Source organism: Piliocolobus tephrosceles, unplaced genomic scaffold, assembly GCF_002776525.5.
Source record: "Piliocolobus tephrosceles isolate RC106 unplaced genomic scaffold, ASM277652v3 unscaffolded_41406, whole genome shotgun sequence".
In the NCBI taxonomy this organism is placed as follows: domain Eukaryota; kingdom Metazoa; phylum Chordata; class Mammalia; order Primates; family Cercopithecidae; genus Piliocolobus; species Piliocolobus tephrosceles.
In genome coordinates, this window is record NW_022325873.1 from 1 (window position 1) to 17,187 (window position 17,187).

Sequence of the window (17,187 nt, forward strand, 5' to 3'; positions counted from 1 at the left end):
AAGTCCCTTCTCTGATCCCAGGCTTCTATCCTACCTGCATAGGGTAGCAGCTTCTCTGGCATGGCCCCCAGTGATGTGTGTGGGGTGTGCGTGAGTAGAGGGTTGTATGCACACAGACAGCACTGAGAAGACGGTGCCCCGGGGCTGCTATGTCCGTTCTGTGATCTCACCAGACAGGAGGTCAAGACGTGGGCCGCTGTCAGTCACTGCTGTCTGTTGTTTCCAGAGGTTACGGGTGCACCTACTTCAGCTGCACGTCTGCCCACACCAGCACTGGCGACGGCACGGCCATGATCACCAGGGCAGGCCTTCCTTGCCAGGACCTAGAGTTTGTTCACTTCCACCCCACAGGTAGGGCAGGACGCCTTGCCTACTTGTACAAGCTGTACTTGTAAGTTGTAAGCAACTACTCATTGCTCCTCCGTAGTTTTACGTAGTAACGTGGTTTTGAAGATCAGCTTTTTCAGCTCTCAGGTCCTAACTTCAATGTCATTTCCTTAAGGAGACTTTTCCCACACTCTCCTTCCCCTAAGGCAGTTTGGGCCAGCATCTTATGCATTTCTGAAGAGCCCTAAACCCTGCGTTGGTGATGCTTATGCCAGCAGTAAAGCAGGGATTGAGGCCGGGCGTGGTGGCTCACACCTGTAATCCCAGTACTTTGGGAGGCCAAGGCGGCCGATCACCTGAGGTCAGGAGTTCGAGACCAACCCAACCAACATGGTGAAACTTCATCTCTACTAAAAATACAAAAATCAGCATGGCGTGGTGGCATGTACCTGTAATCCCAGCTACTTGGGAGGCCGAGGCAAGAAGAATGCTTGAATCTGGGAGGCAGAGGTTGCAGTGAGCCGAGATCACACCACTGCACTCCAGCCTGGGCAACAGAGTAGACTCTGTCTCAAAAAAAAGGTAAAGCAGGGATTGTTCAGTGTCCCTCTTCGCAACGAGGTCGTCAGCTCCTCAGGCAGGCAGGTCTTCTCGTTAGCTGGGTGGACCAGGCCCAGCACACGGTAGGATCTCCATCAGGGTTTACCGAGTGAGCATTCTGAGAGCTGGGAGAATGCCATGGAACCCAGAAGCAGTACAGGCAGATTTCGGCTTTGTAGGAGAACATGGAGCTCCCGCGATGATGGGATGTAAAGTCAGGGCACAGCCGTGACAGAACCGCGTGTGACGTTCGGACATTGGGGCTCAGCCCACACGACCACTGAGGGAGCTTGTTGTGGGGAAGATGCGCTCATCTCGGGGACGTCTGACGGTTGAGCTTATGAATGTGCAGTTTGGAGACATTAACACAGAAATGACAGTTGAAGTCTTGAGTTTGGGGGCGGTTCTTCAGAAGGAGTCAGAGAGAGACACACATCTGCTGCTTGTTTGAGTTGACTCGTCCTGGACTTCTCTGAGTTGCTTTTCTGACCTGTGGACGATGGAGACCCCTGAAGTGATGCTGAAGAACCAGACGTGTGCCTTCTCTTTCTCTGTCAGTGTCAGCTTTCTGATCCCTGGAAGAGATGAAAATAAGAAATGAATTTGTTGTAGGTTTTTGTTTTTAATTTGTTTAGAGACGGGTCTTGCTCTATTGCCCAGGCTGGAGTGCAGTGGAGCAGTCTTGGCTCACTGCAGCCTTTGTCTCCCAGGCTCAAAGGATCCTTCCACCTCAGCCTCCCAAACGGCTGGGACTACAGGCATGTGTTACCATGCCCAGCTAATGTTTGAGGGTTGTTTTGTTTTTGGTAGAGACGGGGTGTCACCGTTGTGCCCAGGCTGGTCTCAAACTCCAGGGCTTAGGCGATCCTCCTGCCTCGGCCCCTCAGAGTGCTGGGATTATAGCCATGAGCCACTGCACCTGGTCTGTTGTATTTTTTATTACTTTTTTTAATCAATAAAATGTCACTGAGCCCCTGAATTCCCTCTGTAATTTGTTTAGAGCTCCACTTCTCATGCTTTGTCTTCAATATGTGAGAAGTAATCCACAGAAAAAAGAGCATTGAAACTTAGAAAATCAAAAGACAGGTGAGATGCAAGAATCACATTCTCGTTTTAAAAGCAAGATTGCCCTTTTTGTGTACTAATAAAAATTGTAGCTTTTGAAATACGTTTAGTTTCGGGTTTTTGATCTCCTTTGTTAAAATTCGAGAGCTAGGCATGCCCTGTTTCTCATCTCATTGAGAAGTCACAGAGCCACTGTTTGGAGCACAGACTGCCGGACTGCCCAGGTTTGGGTTTGAGCTGTGTCCTCAATTGCATGACTGGATGTTACCAAGCGTTAATTTGCTGTCCCTGAGAAAAGGGGTAGTACTACCCAGAGTTGTTGTAAGATTTAAATGAGTTAACATGTGGAAAGCAGCTAGAACTGCCCCTAGCAAGTGCAGTGTTAATATTAACTAAAATAATCATTATTACTGTCCTTGCCACTGTTTGGGTAATTTAGATATGAATTCTCCAAGCTGGTATCCTTAACTAGTCACCACAGTATCAGAAGTGCAAAAGAATGTTCAAAAATTAAAACAAAATTTGAGGCATCCAGCGTACACTGGGCTGTAATCAGAGTATCGGCCAGAGGTCTGCAGGCTGGCCTTTCTCCTCGCTGGGGACACTGCTCTGCCCCAACCTCTGCTGCAGCTGTCAGCCTTGTCAGTGCTTTTTGTTATCCAGACTTTCTACTGTATCTTAACTGTTCTTCTGTTCAGTTTTGCATATAATGCCTTCTGCATATCTTCTTCCTCTCTCCCCCAAAAAATATCTTGAAAAAAATAATGCATTTGAAATAGAGTCCTAGCAGTTGTTAGGTTATAAATGTTTGGGTTTTTTTGCAGGCATATATGGTGCCGGTTGTCTCATTACAGAAGGATGTCGTGGAGAGGGAGGCATTCTCATTAACAGTCAAGGTGAAAGGTTTATGGAGCGATACGCCCCCGTGGCGAAGGACCTGGCGTCTAGAGATGTGGTGTCTCGGTCGATGACTCTGGAGATCCGCGAAGGAAGGTCCGTGTGATTTGCCACCTGCATTGTCTGAGCGGGACCGCGGGCTGGGGTTGCTTCTGTGAGTTCCAGCACCGCTCGCCCTCACCTTCGTGTGCAGGCACACGTGCACAGCCACCTCTCTCAGCTGCTGACAGGCATCTGTTAGTCTGTGGTATTTTCTTAAAGACCTACATTTTGAAAATTTTAGCCAGTTTCTTTCTCAGATCTGTGGAACAGAGTTTCTCTCAGTGTGGATCAGTATGTGACAGAGTGCGGGAGAGAGAGACGCACACGCCACCTGAAGTCGTGAGCCTTGGGTGTCGCGTCTGATGCCCACAGGTGTTTTTCGGCAGCTTTTCAAAGGGTGTGGGTTACTTGGCTTTCAGTGAAACAGTTTGCAGCTCTTTCATTCCTGACCCTGTTCTTTAATGTAATATCTGCTGGTATGGCCTTTGGAGGTTTTACATTTTTATATTTAAAAAAACAGAGAAGTCAGGCCGGGCGCGGTGGCTCACGCCTGTAATCCCAGCAGTTTGGGAGGCCGAGGCGAGCGGATCATGAGGTCAGGAGATCGAGATCATCCTGGCTAACATGGTGAAACCCTGTCTCTACTAAAAATACAAAAAATTAGCCAGGTGTAATGCTGGGCGCCTGTAGTTCCAGCTACTAGGGAGACTGAGGCAGGAGAATGGCGTGAACCCGGGAGGCAGAGCTTGCAGTGAGCCGAGATGGCGCCACTGCACTCCAGCCTGGGCGGCAGAGCAAGACTCTGTCTCAAGGAAAAAAAAAACAAAAACAGAGAAGTCAAGTATTTTTCTGGAATATGGTGGCCATCCGTACCGTTGGTTCCACATGTGTGGTTTCAACCAGCTATGTATTGAAAGTAAAATTGCATCCTTAAAAATATGCCGACTTTTTTTCCTTGTCATTGTTCTCTAAACAACACAGTGTAACAACTATTTACATAGCATTTACATTGTATTAGGTACTATGAGTAATCCTGGAGTTGTTGTAAAGCTTAAATGTAAAACTTTAAATGAGGATGATTTAAAGTATAGAGGAGGATGTGCATAGGTTATATGCAAATACTCTCCCATTTTATATTAGGGACTTGAGCATCCACGGATTTTGGTATCCATGGGGGTCCTGGACCCAACCTGCCACAGATACGCAGGGACGACTGTGTTTGGCATGGAGCCCTTTCTAACACACTTACCAAGGACAGCCGCAGCAGGCTGTGATCCCTGAGATGAGTGTGGGTTCAGGGAGGGCAGAGTTTTTGTTCTGGGTCTCAGCTGTGTCCCAGCACCTAGGATTGTCCCTGGCACACAGTAGATGCTTAGAAAAGATTTGATGAGAAGGCGACCGTAAATGAGGGGAAATTTTCCTCAGTATCAAAACATGTTGAAACTCACAGGCTTCCAAGATGACGTATTCTCAGGTCTCCTGCCGTTGCCGTTCTCTGCCTTATGTGGTGGTGTTCTGTCTTCCCAGAGGCTGTGGCCCTGAGAAAGATCACGTCTACCTGCAGCTGCACCACCTGCCTCCAGAGCAGCTGGCCACGCGCCTGCCCAGCATTTCAGAGACAGCCATGATCTTCGCTGGTGTGGACGTCACGAAGGAGCCGATCCCTGTCCTCCCCACCGTGCATTATAACATGGGCGGCATTCCCACCAACTACAAGGGGCAGGTGATGGTGCTGGCTCCCCTCCCACAGCTGGAAAGAAGGCTGGGACAACGGGGCCCACCTCGCAGTTGTCTCTTTAGATCTTAGAGGAAAAGACATTTTCTTCAAGAAAGTACTGTCTTGTTTTCTAGATTGCACTTTAAATTTCTATTACTGGAGGATGGAGGGGGCTTAATAATTTATTCCTCCTTAGTAAATTGTCATAGATACATCATTTGCAGCTTTTTCCATTTTATAATTACTTTCCTATATGATCTCGTGTTATTTCTAATGATCTTGTACATTGAGGGATCTTTCTAATTCCTACCTTTGAGTGGTTTGTGGTTCACACAGAGCTGGTCGGTCACTTAGGCTCCTTGTTGGGCAAGGTGGGCGGCAGCTGTTACTTTCCCTGCATAGATGAAGAGGTGAACGGCAGGTAGAAGAGTCTGGAACATCAGTGTCGCCTGCTGATGTTCCTCCACCTGCCGTGCTCCCGGGTCTGAGCCGGAGCGCAGGTGGTGAGGGCCTCGGGAACGTGGGACACGGGGACAGTCGCAGATGCCGACATTGGGGGTCCTCTGCAGGTGGTGAGGGCCTCGGGAACGTGGGACACGGGGACAGTCGCAGGTGCCGACATTGAGGGTCCTCTGACCTACTTGTAACAGCATCAGGGCACAGGTGGTGAGGGCCTCAGGAATGTGGGACCCAGTCGCAAATGCCAACATTGGGGGTCCTCTGATCTGGTCACAGCAGGTGCTTGGGGCAAGGGAAACGGGGATACATTCGGAAGCTTCCCTCTGAAGAAGAGGAGCTATGGTCCTTACCTCCCTCTGAGATATGGTCTTTCCTTCCCTCTTTTTTTCTTGGAGATGCAGTCTCGCTCTGTTGCTTAGGCTGGAGCACAATGGCGCGATCTTGGCTCACTGCAACCTCCGCCTCCCAGGTTCAAGCGATTCTTCAGTCTCCTGAGTAGCTGGGATTATAGGCACCCACCATCATGCCTGGCTAATGTTTGTATTTTTAGTTGAGACGGGGTTTCACCATGTTAGCCAGGCAGGTCTTGAACCCCTGACCTCAGGTGATCCACCCGACTCAACCTCCCAAAGTGCTGGGATTACAGGTATGGCCACCGCGCCTGGCCTACTTCCCTCTCTTTCTCTGGTCTGCAGCACAGACACCCTGCTGGGGGAGGTGGCCTGGTGGAGGTATGGGCACCTTGACATTTCACCTGAATCTTCCTTTCCACAGGTCCTGAGGCATGTGAATGGCCAGGATCAGATTGTGCCCGGCCTGTACACCTGTGAAGAGGCCGCTTGTGCCTTGGTACATGGTGCCAACCGGCTTGGGGCAAACTCGCTCTCGGACCTGGTTGTCTTTGGTCGGGCATGTGCCCTGAGCATCGAAGAGTCATATAGGCCTGGTAAGTGTTTTCTTCAGGAGCCAGACTGTTTGAGAAGGCGCAGGAGGTTACAGTCGTTTTTCTTTTTTTTGAGACAGGTCAGCCCAGGCTGGAGTGCCATGGCACAGTCCTAGCCACCTCAACCTCCCAGGCTTGAGCAGTCATCAACACCTCCACCTGCAGAGTCCCAAGTATCTGGGACTACAGATGTGCACCACCACACCTGGCTAATTTTAAAAAGTTTTTTTTTTTGTAGAGACAGGGTCTCACAATATTGCCCAGGCTGGTCTTGAACTAGACCCAAACAGTCCTGCCTCAGCTTCCCAAAGTACTGGGATTACAGACATGAGCCACTGCACCCAGCCAGGTCACAAAACCTCAATTTGTTGCTGGAAATTTGCTTAGTGGTCATACAGAGGTAGTCTGGGTTTTTTCCCCTAGAAGGGATTAAACTGAGAAATCCGGAAGTTATATGGTGGTAATGTTGAGACTAGATAGAGGCTGGTTGGGGATCTTAACAGTTAAGGTGACATTTTTGGGGTTTCTTTTTTAAAAAAATTATTTTGCAGTCATGTTCTGCTTAGAAAAAGCACTATTAGGAAGTTGTTATTTTTAGGGGAAGTTCATTACATATTACTTGCCTGATAAAAATCACTTATTTGCAATGAAATTTTTTAAATAGTTGGCGTGAACGAATATGTAACTTGGTACTTAGGAAAATACTTTAGGCCATTCTGAGAACAAAGTACAGCTGGCCTCTATTAGAGGAGAGGGGACGACTTAGAGTGAACAGGATTCCCACCCTCTACGGACAGATTGGATTTCACTTGCTGGTTTTCTTTTCATGGTAGCGTCAAATAATGTAGGAGAACAAATACCATGTGTGGGAGTGTGAGTCTCATGTGCACTAAGAACGGGACAGTTAGTATCGCTCCCACCTCCAGAGATCTTCACGGTGGTTATCCAGCCTCGTGTGCTCAGAACAGTGTGAGGTGGATGAGGCACTGGTGGATGTTTGTGTGGCAAGGATGGTGGGACCCCAGGCCCACATTCTTCCCGTTACCTTTCTCTGGTGTTAACTGTTTGGCATCCTTTCTGCTGAGTTTATAGAACAGGTGGTTTTTGTATGGATTCAAGTGAAATAAAAACTAGGACTGCCATAACTTATAAACATGCCTGCTTTTATATCTGTAGTTAGAAAGGTATGGAGAGTATTAAAAAGGTAGCTTACTTCAGACACACTGTCTCTGGATCTGACCACAGCTCGGGAGGCCAGCACACGCAGAGCTGGCGTCTTACCCCAAGTCGCAGCTGATCATGGGCGAAGGCGGAGTTCAGGTCCATCGTTCCTGATGCCACAGGTTGTGCTTGTCTCACTCCATAGCCCTGCACTTTGTAGCAGTGAGGACTGATACCACTTCTCTCAGAGCAATGTAGAAATTTTGAGCTTCTCTTTCTTTGAAAATGCAAAAAAGAACATTTTGTAAGAATACCCTGTACTTTACATCTGAGAAACCGGTCACGCATGCAGCATCTCACGCAGAATGCTGTGGAGTCAGACTCAAAAGGCTGCACACCTGTGGTTCTCTTGATACGACATTCTGGAAAAGGCACATCTAGGGAAGAAAAGGGATTGGTGGTTGCCAGAGACTGTTTCCTGATACGGACACAGCTCTCTGTGTACCAGAATTTGAAAAACTACACTAAAAATGATGAGTTTATTTTACTGTATCTTTGTGCTTTAATTTTTAAAAATGAAAAGGAAAGAAAAAATGCTTGTAGCATCACCACTTCTCCCCCACTCCCCGAAAAAAAGAATACATGCATATATATATTTTTTAGAGATAGTCTCCCTCTGTCGCCCAGGCTGGAGTGCAGTGGTACGATTAGGTGCACGCCACCATACCTGGCTAATTTTTAAAAATATTTTGTAGGGACAGGGTCTCCCTGTGTTGCCCAGGATGGTCTTGAACTCCTGGCCTCAAGTGATCCTCCTGTCTCAGCCTCCCAAAGTGGTTACATGCATTTATACATGTGTTAAAGTTGGTAGAACTGAGGCTGGGTGCAGTGGCTCATGCCTATAATCCCACCACTTTGGGAGGCCGAGGAAGGCAGATTGCTTGAGCTCAGGAGTTCAAGACCAGCTTGGGCAAGGTGGTAAAGCCCTGTCTCTACAAAAAATACAAAAATTAGCTGGGCATGGTGGCTCACACCAGTATAGTCCCAGCTACTTGGGAGGCTGAGGTGGGAGGATTGCTGGAGCCTGGAAGGCGGAGGTTGTAGTGAGCTGAGATCACACCACTGCATCCAGCCTGAGCAACAGAGGGAGGAGACATTGTCTCAAAGAAAAGAAAAAAGAAATTGTAGAACTGTCCACTGAAAGAAAAAAGTCAATTTTACTGAATGATCAATTTTTAAAGCATTATAATCAAAAGGAAAAGAAATAGCAGCAAGCCTAGAAGCATTTGAGCAGGCCCTCAAGAGACCCACATCCTGGTCCCCTGGGGAGGCGGTGGGCGGGGCGGGGCCTGTTTGACTCCTGCATTTCATACCTCCTACCTTCTGCATGTATTACCTGTTGAAGAAAATATATATAAATAAAGTTAATATATATATATAAATATATATATAAATATGTTTAAGTAAAGTTATTTTAAAAACTTTAAAACTTTTTTAAATAACTTTTTTGAAGACATCTTAGAAACACAAGAGTTGCAAATCTTGGCTGTGCACAGTGGCTCACACATGTGATCCCAGCACTTTGGGAGGCCGAGGCAGGTGGCTCACCTGAGGTCAGGAGTTTGAGACCAGCCTGGCCAACATGGTGAAACCCCATCTCTGCTGAAAATACAAAAATTAGCCAGGTATGGTGGCATACTCCTGTAGTCCCAGCTACTCTGGAGGCTGAGGCATGAGGATTGCTTGAACCAGGAGGTGGAGGTTGCAGTGAGCCGAGATGGTGCCAGTGTACTCCAGCCTGGGCTACAGAGCAAAATTCCATCTCAAAAAAAAAAAATTGCAAATCTTGAAGTGTAGGTGAGAGCACACAAGAGTCCAAATCAGCAGGTGACTCTCAAGCACACAGCAACCACCTTCCTCCCCATTATGCGAAGGACAGTGGGGTGGCCGGTCCCTCAGGACCACCATCTGGAAAGTTTTTTTTCCCTTAGTGGAGTGACGTTTATATACACTTAATGTATAAAAATTTGTATACAATTAATTTTTTTTTTTTAAGACAGGGTCTCACTCTGTTGCCCAGACTGGAGTGCAGTGGTGCGATCTCAGCTCACTGCAACCTCTACCTTTCGGGTTCAAGCAGTTCTTATGCCTCAGCCTCCCGAGTAGCTGGGATTATAGGCGCACATCACCATACCCAGATAATTTTTGTGTTTTTAGTAGAAACGAGGTTTTGCCACGTTGGCCAGGCTGCACTTGAACTCCTGACCTCAAGTGATCCGCCTATCTCGGCCTCCTAAAGTGCTGGGATTACAGGCGAGAGCCATCGCACCCGGCCTTCAGTTAGTTTTTTAATTTTAGAGATGATTTCTAGTTTATTCACTCTAAGATCAGTTAATGGATATCTACTGTGTGCCAACAATTTTGCCTTTATGTATGTTCTTTAAAATTGGCCCCAACTCAACAGGTGGCCTCAGATGTAGGGTGGGCTGGCAGTGTGTTAGCTGAGGAGACTTTCGCAGTTTCCAAGCTCCTTGAGTGACTGTGTTACGTATTTTTGTGTCATTCTAAATCCATTTGGTTTTTTAAAATGGTTTAAAAAGTTAAATTCAACCTTTTTTTTGTTTTAGGAGATAAAGTCCCTCCAATTAAACCAAATGCTGGGGAAGAATCTGTCATGAATCTTGACAAATTGAGATTTGCTGACGGAAGCATAAGAACATCGGAACTTCGACTCAGCATGCAGAAGGTAAGAGCCTGGACTCACTCTGGAATGAGCAGGCTGGCTGCATACCTGGCCCTGCACTGGTTTTGTTTTTTTAAAAATAGATTTAGGGGGATGCAGGTGCAGTTTGTGTGGATGAACCATGAGGTGGTGGAGTCTGGGCTTTTCATGTATCCATCACCCAAGTCGTGTATGTTGTACCCAGCAGGTAATTGCTCATCCCCACCCCTCCCACTTTTTGGAGCCCCCAGTCTTTGTTAGTCCACTCCGTGTGGCCACGTGTACTCACCATTCAGCTCCCACTTCCAAGTGAGAATGTGACACTTGACCTTGAGTCACTTCACTTAGGATAGTGACCTCCTGTTCCATCCACGTGACTGCAGAAGACATGATTGCATTATTTTTGTATGGCTGAGTATTTCATGGTGTTTATGTACCACATTTTCTTTGTCCAGTCATCATTGATGGGCACTTAGGTTGATTCCAGACTTTGCTATTGTGACTAGTGCTGCGATAAACATGCGAGGCTGCACCAGTATCGAGGTAAACAGCAGTAGGACGTACTCCTCACCGTATCAAGAACATGAAAGAGACCAGGAGCCCTGAACTACACAGAAGTGCACTTTTCCACACAGAAGGTCAGCAGGCTAGGGCAGAGTTAGTGACTGCTTGGCATCCAGGACGGCCTTCTCTGGTTCGCTCGTGTGTGCTTGGGCGTGACCTCCGTGCCCTGACCATCGCTGGCTGTCGTGGATGAGTCACAGTGTGGAGGAGAGGGAGCAGCAGGACTGCCGGAGAAGCTCAGTCCCCAGCGGGGCAGCTTTCTCTTCGCAGGTTTCCTGGAGTTCAACACAATACTTACATCTCAGGCCCACATATTGATCATGTCATCATGCCTGGCTTCCAGCAGCTTGGAAATGTCTTTAAGCTGGGCCTGTTGCTGCCCCTGAATATACTCAGAAGCAAGGGAGAGTGGGCGGCGGGTGGAAACCGATCTGTGCGGCCTGTGCTGCTGGGAGTCGGTCCAGTAGGACCGTCTGTGACGATGGAAATGTTCCGAGTGTTTGCCGTCCAGTATGGCAGCCATTAGCCACAGAGGGCTGTGGAGAACTTGATATATAGTCAGTCTGAGAAACTGAATTCCTCTAATAACAAGGATTCTTGTCCATGAATGAGATCTCCTGTCTACTATTTGCAAGAATTTCTGTGTATTTTCTAAAAAGAAGTCCATTGCTTTAGTGCTATTCTGAAAGGCATATGGTGTTAAGACACAAGAGAACAGGTTCCCTGCTGACATTTTCACAGGCCTGTGCCCTTCAGTCTTCAAGTGAGGCTGGGCTTGAGGGAGGCTTTGTGGAACGGTGAGAAGAACAGTGTGACTAAGGCACAGAAGGCTGAGTGGTGCCTTGCAGTACTTTTGTAGGGTTGGAGGCCAGCTGTGAGAGAAGGAACCATTGCATTAGAGAGTGGGAACATGCCTTAGGATACAGAAATGGCAAATCCGTGAGACAGTTTGAAGTGAGAATAATAGAAGCATTCTCACCAAACAAGGTGTGTCTTGGTGTCTGCTGTGTTGCAGGCTCCGTGAGATGCTGGAGTCAGCACTGAACAAACAGAGCTTCCTGTGCTCGTGGAAATGTGTTTCGTTGGGGGAAGGATTTTTCTGCTGACTCTGGCTATTAATAGTAAGAATCAAAAAAAGAAATGAGGTAAATTATTGGGAACAGGCCCCCAAATCTGGCCATAAACTGGCCCCCAAACTGGCCATAAACAAAATCTCTGCAGCACCATGACATACTGTTGATGGCCATGATGCCCATGCTGGAAGGTTGTGGGTTTACCAGAGTGAGGGCAAGGAACACCTGGCCCACCCAGGGCGGAAAACCGCTTGAGGGTTTCTTAAACCACAAACAGTAGCATGAGCGATCTGTGCCTTAAGGACGTGTGCCTGCTGCAGATAACTAGCCAGAGCCCATCCCTTTGTTTCCCGTAAGGAATACTTTGAGTAAATCTTATGACTGGCTTGTTGTCAATAAATATGTGGGTAAATCTCTGTTGGAGGCTCTCAGCTCTGAAGGCTGTGAGACCCCTGATTTCCCACCCCACGCACTATAGCTCTGTGTGTGTATCTTTAATTCCTCTAGCGCTGCTGGGTTAGGGTCTCCATAACCGGGTTGGTCCTGGCAGTAAATATTGAAAAGGAATAGATAAAATTGCTATTATTCACAGACATAATTTCCAAAAAATTCCCAGAGAATAAACTGAAAAACTAACAGAAACAAAACAAGAATGCAGTAAGGTGTCTGGATAAGAGATTTGTATCTAAAAATCAGTAGCTTTGCAATGTGCCAGCAGTAATCTGCTCAGACATCAGTAAATATCTCATTCACATTTCAAACAAAAAATTAAAAATTCCTTGAAATAATGTAACCAGAAATACAAGAAAGGATATGAAAACGTGGCTGCTAAAGGACATGAAAGAATGTAATACTAGATTCTGAGATGCAACTTTTTTCATTTGTTCTTCCTGAAAAACCATTAGGTTGATGTGCATTGCAGTGTCATGATTATGTATGAGTCTAAGGAAAATCAGATGAAATGTCCAAATTAAACCATGAAGGTGCATTGGTAGAGGAAGAGACAATTAGGGTCAGTAGAGCAAAGCAGAGTTAGAGGGAGAAGCAAGGAGGAGGAGGGATCACAGAGGTTTTGCCTCTCTGTCCCACAGGAAGCAAAAGCTGACGCCTGGTTCCCAGCACACCTACAGTAAACTTCAGGTCCACTGCGTGGCACGTTTCTTGCCACAGTAAAACTATGAAGGAAGTCAGTGTATAAGAAGCTTCTACAAAATAGGCAGAAGACAGTAGCCAGATGGGCCAAGGGCCCCAGCCACCCACACCCCTCCCTCTCACTGAAGACCTTCGGCTCCAACCCCACCATCACCAGGACTCTGCTCAGCTCCCCCTAGTGTGTGTCACCACAGGGCTGCTGGCTTGTGTCACATTCACCACCAGACCCCACGTCAGGAGTCCTGCCAGGGGTGTGGGGAGGCAGCACTGCCTGGTTGACTGTGGAGCCATGTGGAACATGGTGCCTCACAGGCAGTCTGCTTGGAGTCCTGGACCCTGGCTGTATCCCACTGGAAAGGATGTGTCTGGGTCTAAGATGTGTATGTAATAGAAACATCTATTCAGAAGCTTTAGTCAAAACTTCATTTTTAAGTTCAGAGTAATAAACTCATAGTCTGAATTTCCTAATTTTTCTGTTTAATTTAGGTAACTTTCAACTGAAATGCAAAACAACAGTTAAGTCTAAAAGTTAAGCAGTTCTTGGTGTGGCTACTTGTATGGATTAAAAGTTTACAAATAATATTTTGTGCCACAGTCAATGCAAAATCATGCTGCTGTGTTCCGTGTGGGAAGCGTGTTGCAAGAAGGTTGTGGGAAAATCAGCAAGCTCTACGGAGACCTGAAGCACCTGAAGACGTTTGACCGGGGTGAGCAGACAGCGGGCTCTTTGTACAGTGTTGGGCCCTGCCTTCTGCAGGGTGGGCTGGTGTATATCCCATCAGTGCTAACTTAGTTCCATGCTTGCTGTCCAGATGGGTCCTGGCCCACAGATATAAAGCCACAACCAGTGGCTCCACGGACTAGCAGGCCCAGGCTGACAGCTCAGAAGGCCCATGTGACTGGGTCCCACCTGCCCCTGATGGAACTTTTTGTGTCCCCAGGAATGGTCTGGAACACGGACCTGGTGGAGACCCTGGAGCTGCAGAACCTGATGCTGTGTGCGCTGCAGACCATCTACGGAGCAGAGGCGCGGAAGGAGTCACGGGGCGCACACGCCAGGGAAGACTACAAGGTGCACTTTCTCGCCACACCCACCTGCACCTGCCTTTTCCTCCCACCTGGTGGGACTCAGCCCCACCCCTGCATTTTCTCTGCATTTTATTTCATTTCCCCAAAAGTAAATCCAAAAAATGCCTTTTTCCCCCTGGTAACTTTGATCCTTGGGTTCCCGCCATCCTCTGGGTCACTGTGACCTTTTCCTTGCTTTGGGTCAGCGTCTACTGATGCCAGCAGTGGCATCTCCAAGCCAATGTGCTTTGCTGTTAGAAGGCCAAGGTTAGAAGTGCAGCCAGAGTGGCATGACCAGGAAATAAATGCCAGTTTATTAAATAATGAGTAAGCCACCATTTCAAACCTGCCCTAAGGAGGAAATGCCAGTTTATTAAATAACGAGTAAGCCACCATTTCAGACCTGCCCTGTGGTGGAAATGCCAGTTTATTAAATAACGAGTAAGCCACCGTTTCAGACCTGCCCTGTGGTTTGGAAAAGGTATTATAGAGCCTGCCCTGTGCTCACTTGTTCTTCAGGTGAACTGATTTTTGTGCAGAGCACACATGTTGGATTCTGCCTGGTAAGAGTTTTTCACATACGATAGCAAAAAAACACGGAAAGGGAAGCTTGGGGCACAAATGCAAGTTCAGGATAAACCACATCAGCCAAAGGACAAAGGCTCTACAAGGCAGGCACACAGGCTGGTTCAGGACCGTGTTTGGGCGGCTGCTGGCGGCCTTTCCAGTTAGCTGAACACAGTGAGTGGGAAAGCATTTTTATTCACCATGAAATTTTACCGATTTACCCTCCACTAGAATATGCTGATGGCTGTAATCACTGCTCGGAACTTGCTCTTGCCTCCTTGTACATATTAAGAGTCTTTCCTGCAAAGTATATGAATCCGTGTTTGCCAGAATACAGAATAATAATAATTTTGTTGTTTTTATTTTTATTTTTTTGAGATAGAGTCTTGCTGTTCCCCAGGCTGGAATGCAATGGCGTGATCTCAGCTCACTGCAAGCTCTGCCTCCCGGGTTTGAGTAATTCCCCTGCCTCAGCCTCCCAAGCAGCTGGGATTACAGATGCATACCACCATGCCTGGCTAATTTTGTATTTTCAGTAGAGTTGGGGTTTCACCATGTTGGCCGGGCTGGTCTTGAACTCGTGACCTCAAGTGAACCACCTACCTCAACCTCCCATAGTGCTAGGATTACAGGCATGAGCCACTGGGCCTGGCCAGTAGCATAAATTTAGTTGGTCACAACAAGTTTTAATTAGAATAGAAGCCAGGTGCAGTGGCTCACACCTGTAATCCCAGCATTTGGGAGGCTGAGGCAGGCAGATCACTTGAGCCCGGAGTTGTAGACCAGCCTGGGCAACATGGCGAAACCTGTCTCTACACAAAAATAAAAAATTAGCCAGGCGTGGTGGTACGTGCAGGAGACTGAGGCAGGATGATTGATTGAGCCCGGGAAGTCAAGGCTCCAGCAAGCTGTGATCACACCACTGCACTCCAGCCCAGGTGACATAGCGAGAGCCTGTCTCAAAAGAAAAAACAATTTTTTTTAAATAAAAACAGGCTGAAAGAAAAGACTGAGGTAGTAGGTAGTCTCCCAGCGCATGCAGCAAAAAGACAAAGTATTTGGTAAACTCTTAGGTACATAAAGGATGTCTAAGGGAACGTGCGGACACGGATTACTCTGGACTCACTGCTGGCTGCACACCCCCTGGCCAGCCATGTGGCCTCCGTGGGTTCTGAATGTTGATGGAGCCAGGGCTGAAGTGGAAATGAAATGAGTTCTAGGGCATCTGTCTCTTAGATCATTTTAATGTTTGCTGTGTTTTTTCTGTATTGCTCCGTTAGAGTAATGAGATATGTGATGGTGTTTCTGGCCTCAGGTGCGGATTGATGAGTACGATTACTCCAAGCCCATCCAGGGGCAACAGAAGAAGCCCTTTGAGGAGCACTGGAGGAAGCACACCCTGTCCTATGTGGACGTCAGCACTGGGAAGGTCAGTGTGGAGCTCGTTCTCACCACAGCCCAGAACGCGCACGGCCCCGCCCAGGTTCGCGGGCTGACCTTGCTGATGGTGAACGGGGAGGAGCAGGCCAGGTTTAAATCAACTCCTGACAGATTTGAGGCACCCCTGAAAAAGGCACTCTGACAGCAGTCAGGCTTCTGGCTGGAAACAGAATCCAGTGCCTGCAAGTGGTTCAGAGGAGCCTTGAGGAAGGGTTGCTCCGTGGTGTGGGCCAGATGGAAGTCACTGGGCAGGAGCAAGTGTCCAAGGCCTGGTGGCAGGGGAGGAGAGGAGGATTGTGGACTTAGGGAGAAGTCAGCGTCTGTGGGATGGGGACACAGCCACTACCAGAAACCAGCCCCAAGCCAAGGGAGCCCGGAAGAGACCCCTCCCCTCTCCTCCCTTGGGCTGGCCCAACCGGAAGCATCTGCAGGGGAGCTGAGGTGATGTGGTGCAGCCCTTAGCATCCCCTGGGCACTGAGCAAGCAGAGAAGGGAAGGGCAGAAATTGAGGAGGGGTTGTGGTGAGCAGTGTCCTGGGAACAGCCAGCCAAGGGTGTGGTAGGGGGGTTGCAGCCTTGTTCCACACAAGCACAGTTCACCTGTGTGGCATTTCCGCTGGGCATTAAGATTCAGAAATAACGAAGATAGAAAGCTTTTACCCTTAAGCTTTTCATAGCTTGTAAGAGATAGTCGTATAATCACTTAGCTGTGTCTGTGGAAGTTACCTTTGGACTCTCACTATCATGTAGTGTGTCTGTAATTCAGGCAGTAGGTCATTTTCAGGATGTATCATGAAGGCCATTTCCTGATCGTATATAGAAATCACACTTCACTCGCTTAGCACAAGTCTATTTTTAATGTTTCCGGGTTTGGGTTTTTTCTTTTGTTTTTGTTTTTCTGAGATAGGGTCTCATGTCTGTTGCCCAGGCTGAAATGTGGTGGGTCGATCTTGTCTCACTGCAGCCTCAACCTCCCCCTGGCTCAGGTGATCCTCCCACCTCAGCCTCCCAGGCACATGCCACCATGCCTGGCTAATTTTTGTATGTTTTGTAGAGACGGGGTTTTGCCACGTTGCCTAGGCTAGTCTTGAACTCAAGTGATCCACCTGTCTTGGCCTCCCCAACAGGCATGAACCAACATGCTCAGCCAGTTTTAGTGATTTCTCAAGAAATACATACTCATTTCAGAAAGTACAGAGAGATTGAAATAAGAGCTCACTAACCAGAGACGACCCATTATGGTTTAAATTTCTTTGTATATGTGCCTACCTTTTCCTGTGTGTGCATTTTTAATACACAATTCCTTCTCTGAAATCCTTGGGACCAGAAGTGTTGCGGATTTCAGGCTTGTTCAGACTTTGGAATATCTGCATGATACTTACTGTCTGAGC

The 17,187-nt window shown here is 47.7% G+C and overlaps 1 protein-coding gene across 2 annotated transcripts; it reads left to right on the top strand.

Annotated features, from left to right (window-relative positions):
* Nucleotides 1-69: 69 nt before the first annotated feature.
* LOC113223448 (succinate dehydrogenase [ubiquinone] flavoprotein subunit, mitochondrial-like) lies at nt 70-17,181 on the top strand. 2 transcript variants are annotated; one of them, XM_026452920.1, is made up of 8 exons: nt 70-351; nt 2,817-2,985; nt 4,459-4,654; nt 5,882-6,053; nt 9,839-9,957; nt 13,318-13,429; nt 13,664-13,794; nt 15,673-17,181. In XM_026452920.1, exons 1-8 carry the CDS (start codon nt 291-293, stop codon nt 15,937-15,939), a joined length of 1,227 nt encoding a protein of 408 aa, XP_026308705.1. In that variant the 5' UTR covers nt 70-290; the 3' UTR covers nt 15,940-17,181. The 2 variants fall into 2 exon arrangements, with proteins under 2 accessions (XP_026308705.1, XP_026308706.1); XM_026452921.1 differs by having other exon boundaries at nt 2,847-2,985.
* Nucleotides 17,182-17,187: the final 6 nt, after the last annotated feature.

Excerpts from the sequence above, each read along its gene's own strand:
- LOC113223448 (XM_026452920.1), top strand. The coding sequence starts at position 291 with ATGATCACCAGGGCAGGCCTTCCTTGCCAGGACCTAGAGTTTGTTCAC. Across the intron at positions 352-2,816 it reads TGTTCACTTCCACCCCACAG|GCATATATGGTGCCGGTTGT; the intron begins GTAGGGCAGGAC and ends GTTTTTTTGCAG. Across the intron at positions 4,655-5,881 it reads CCACCAACTACAAGGGGCAG|GTCCTGAGGCATGTGAATGG; the intron begins GTGATGGTGCTG and ends TCCTTTCCACAG.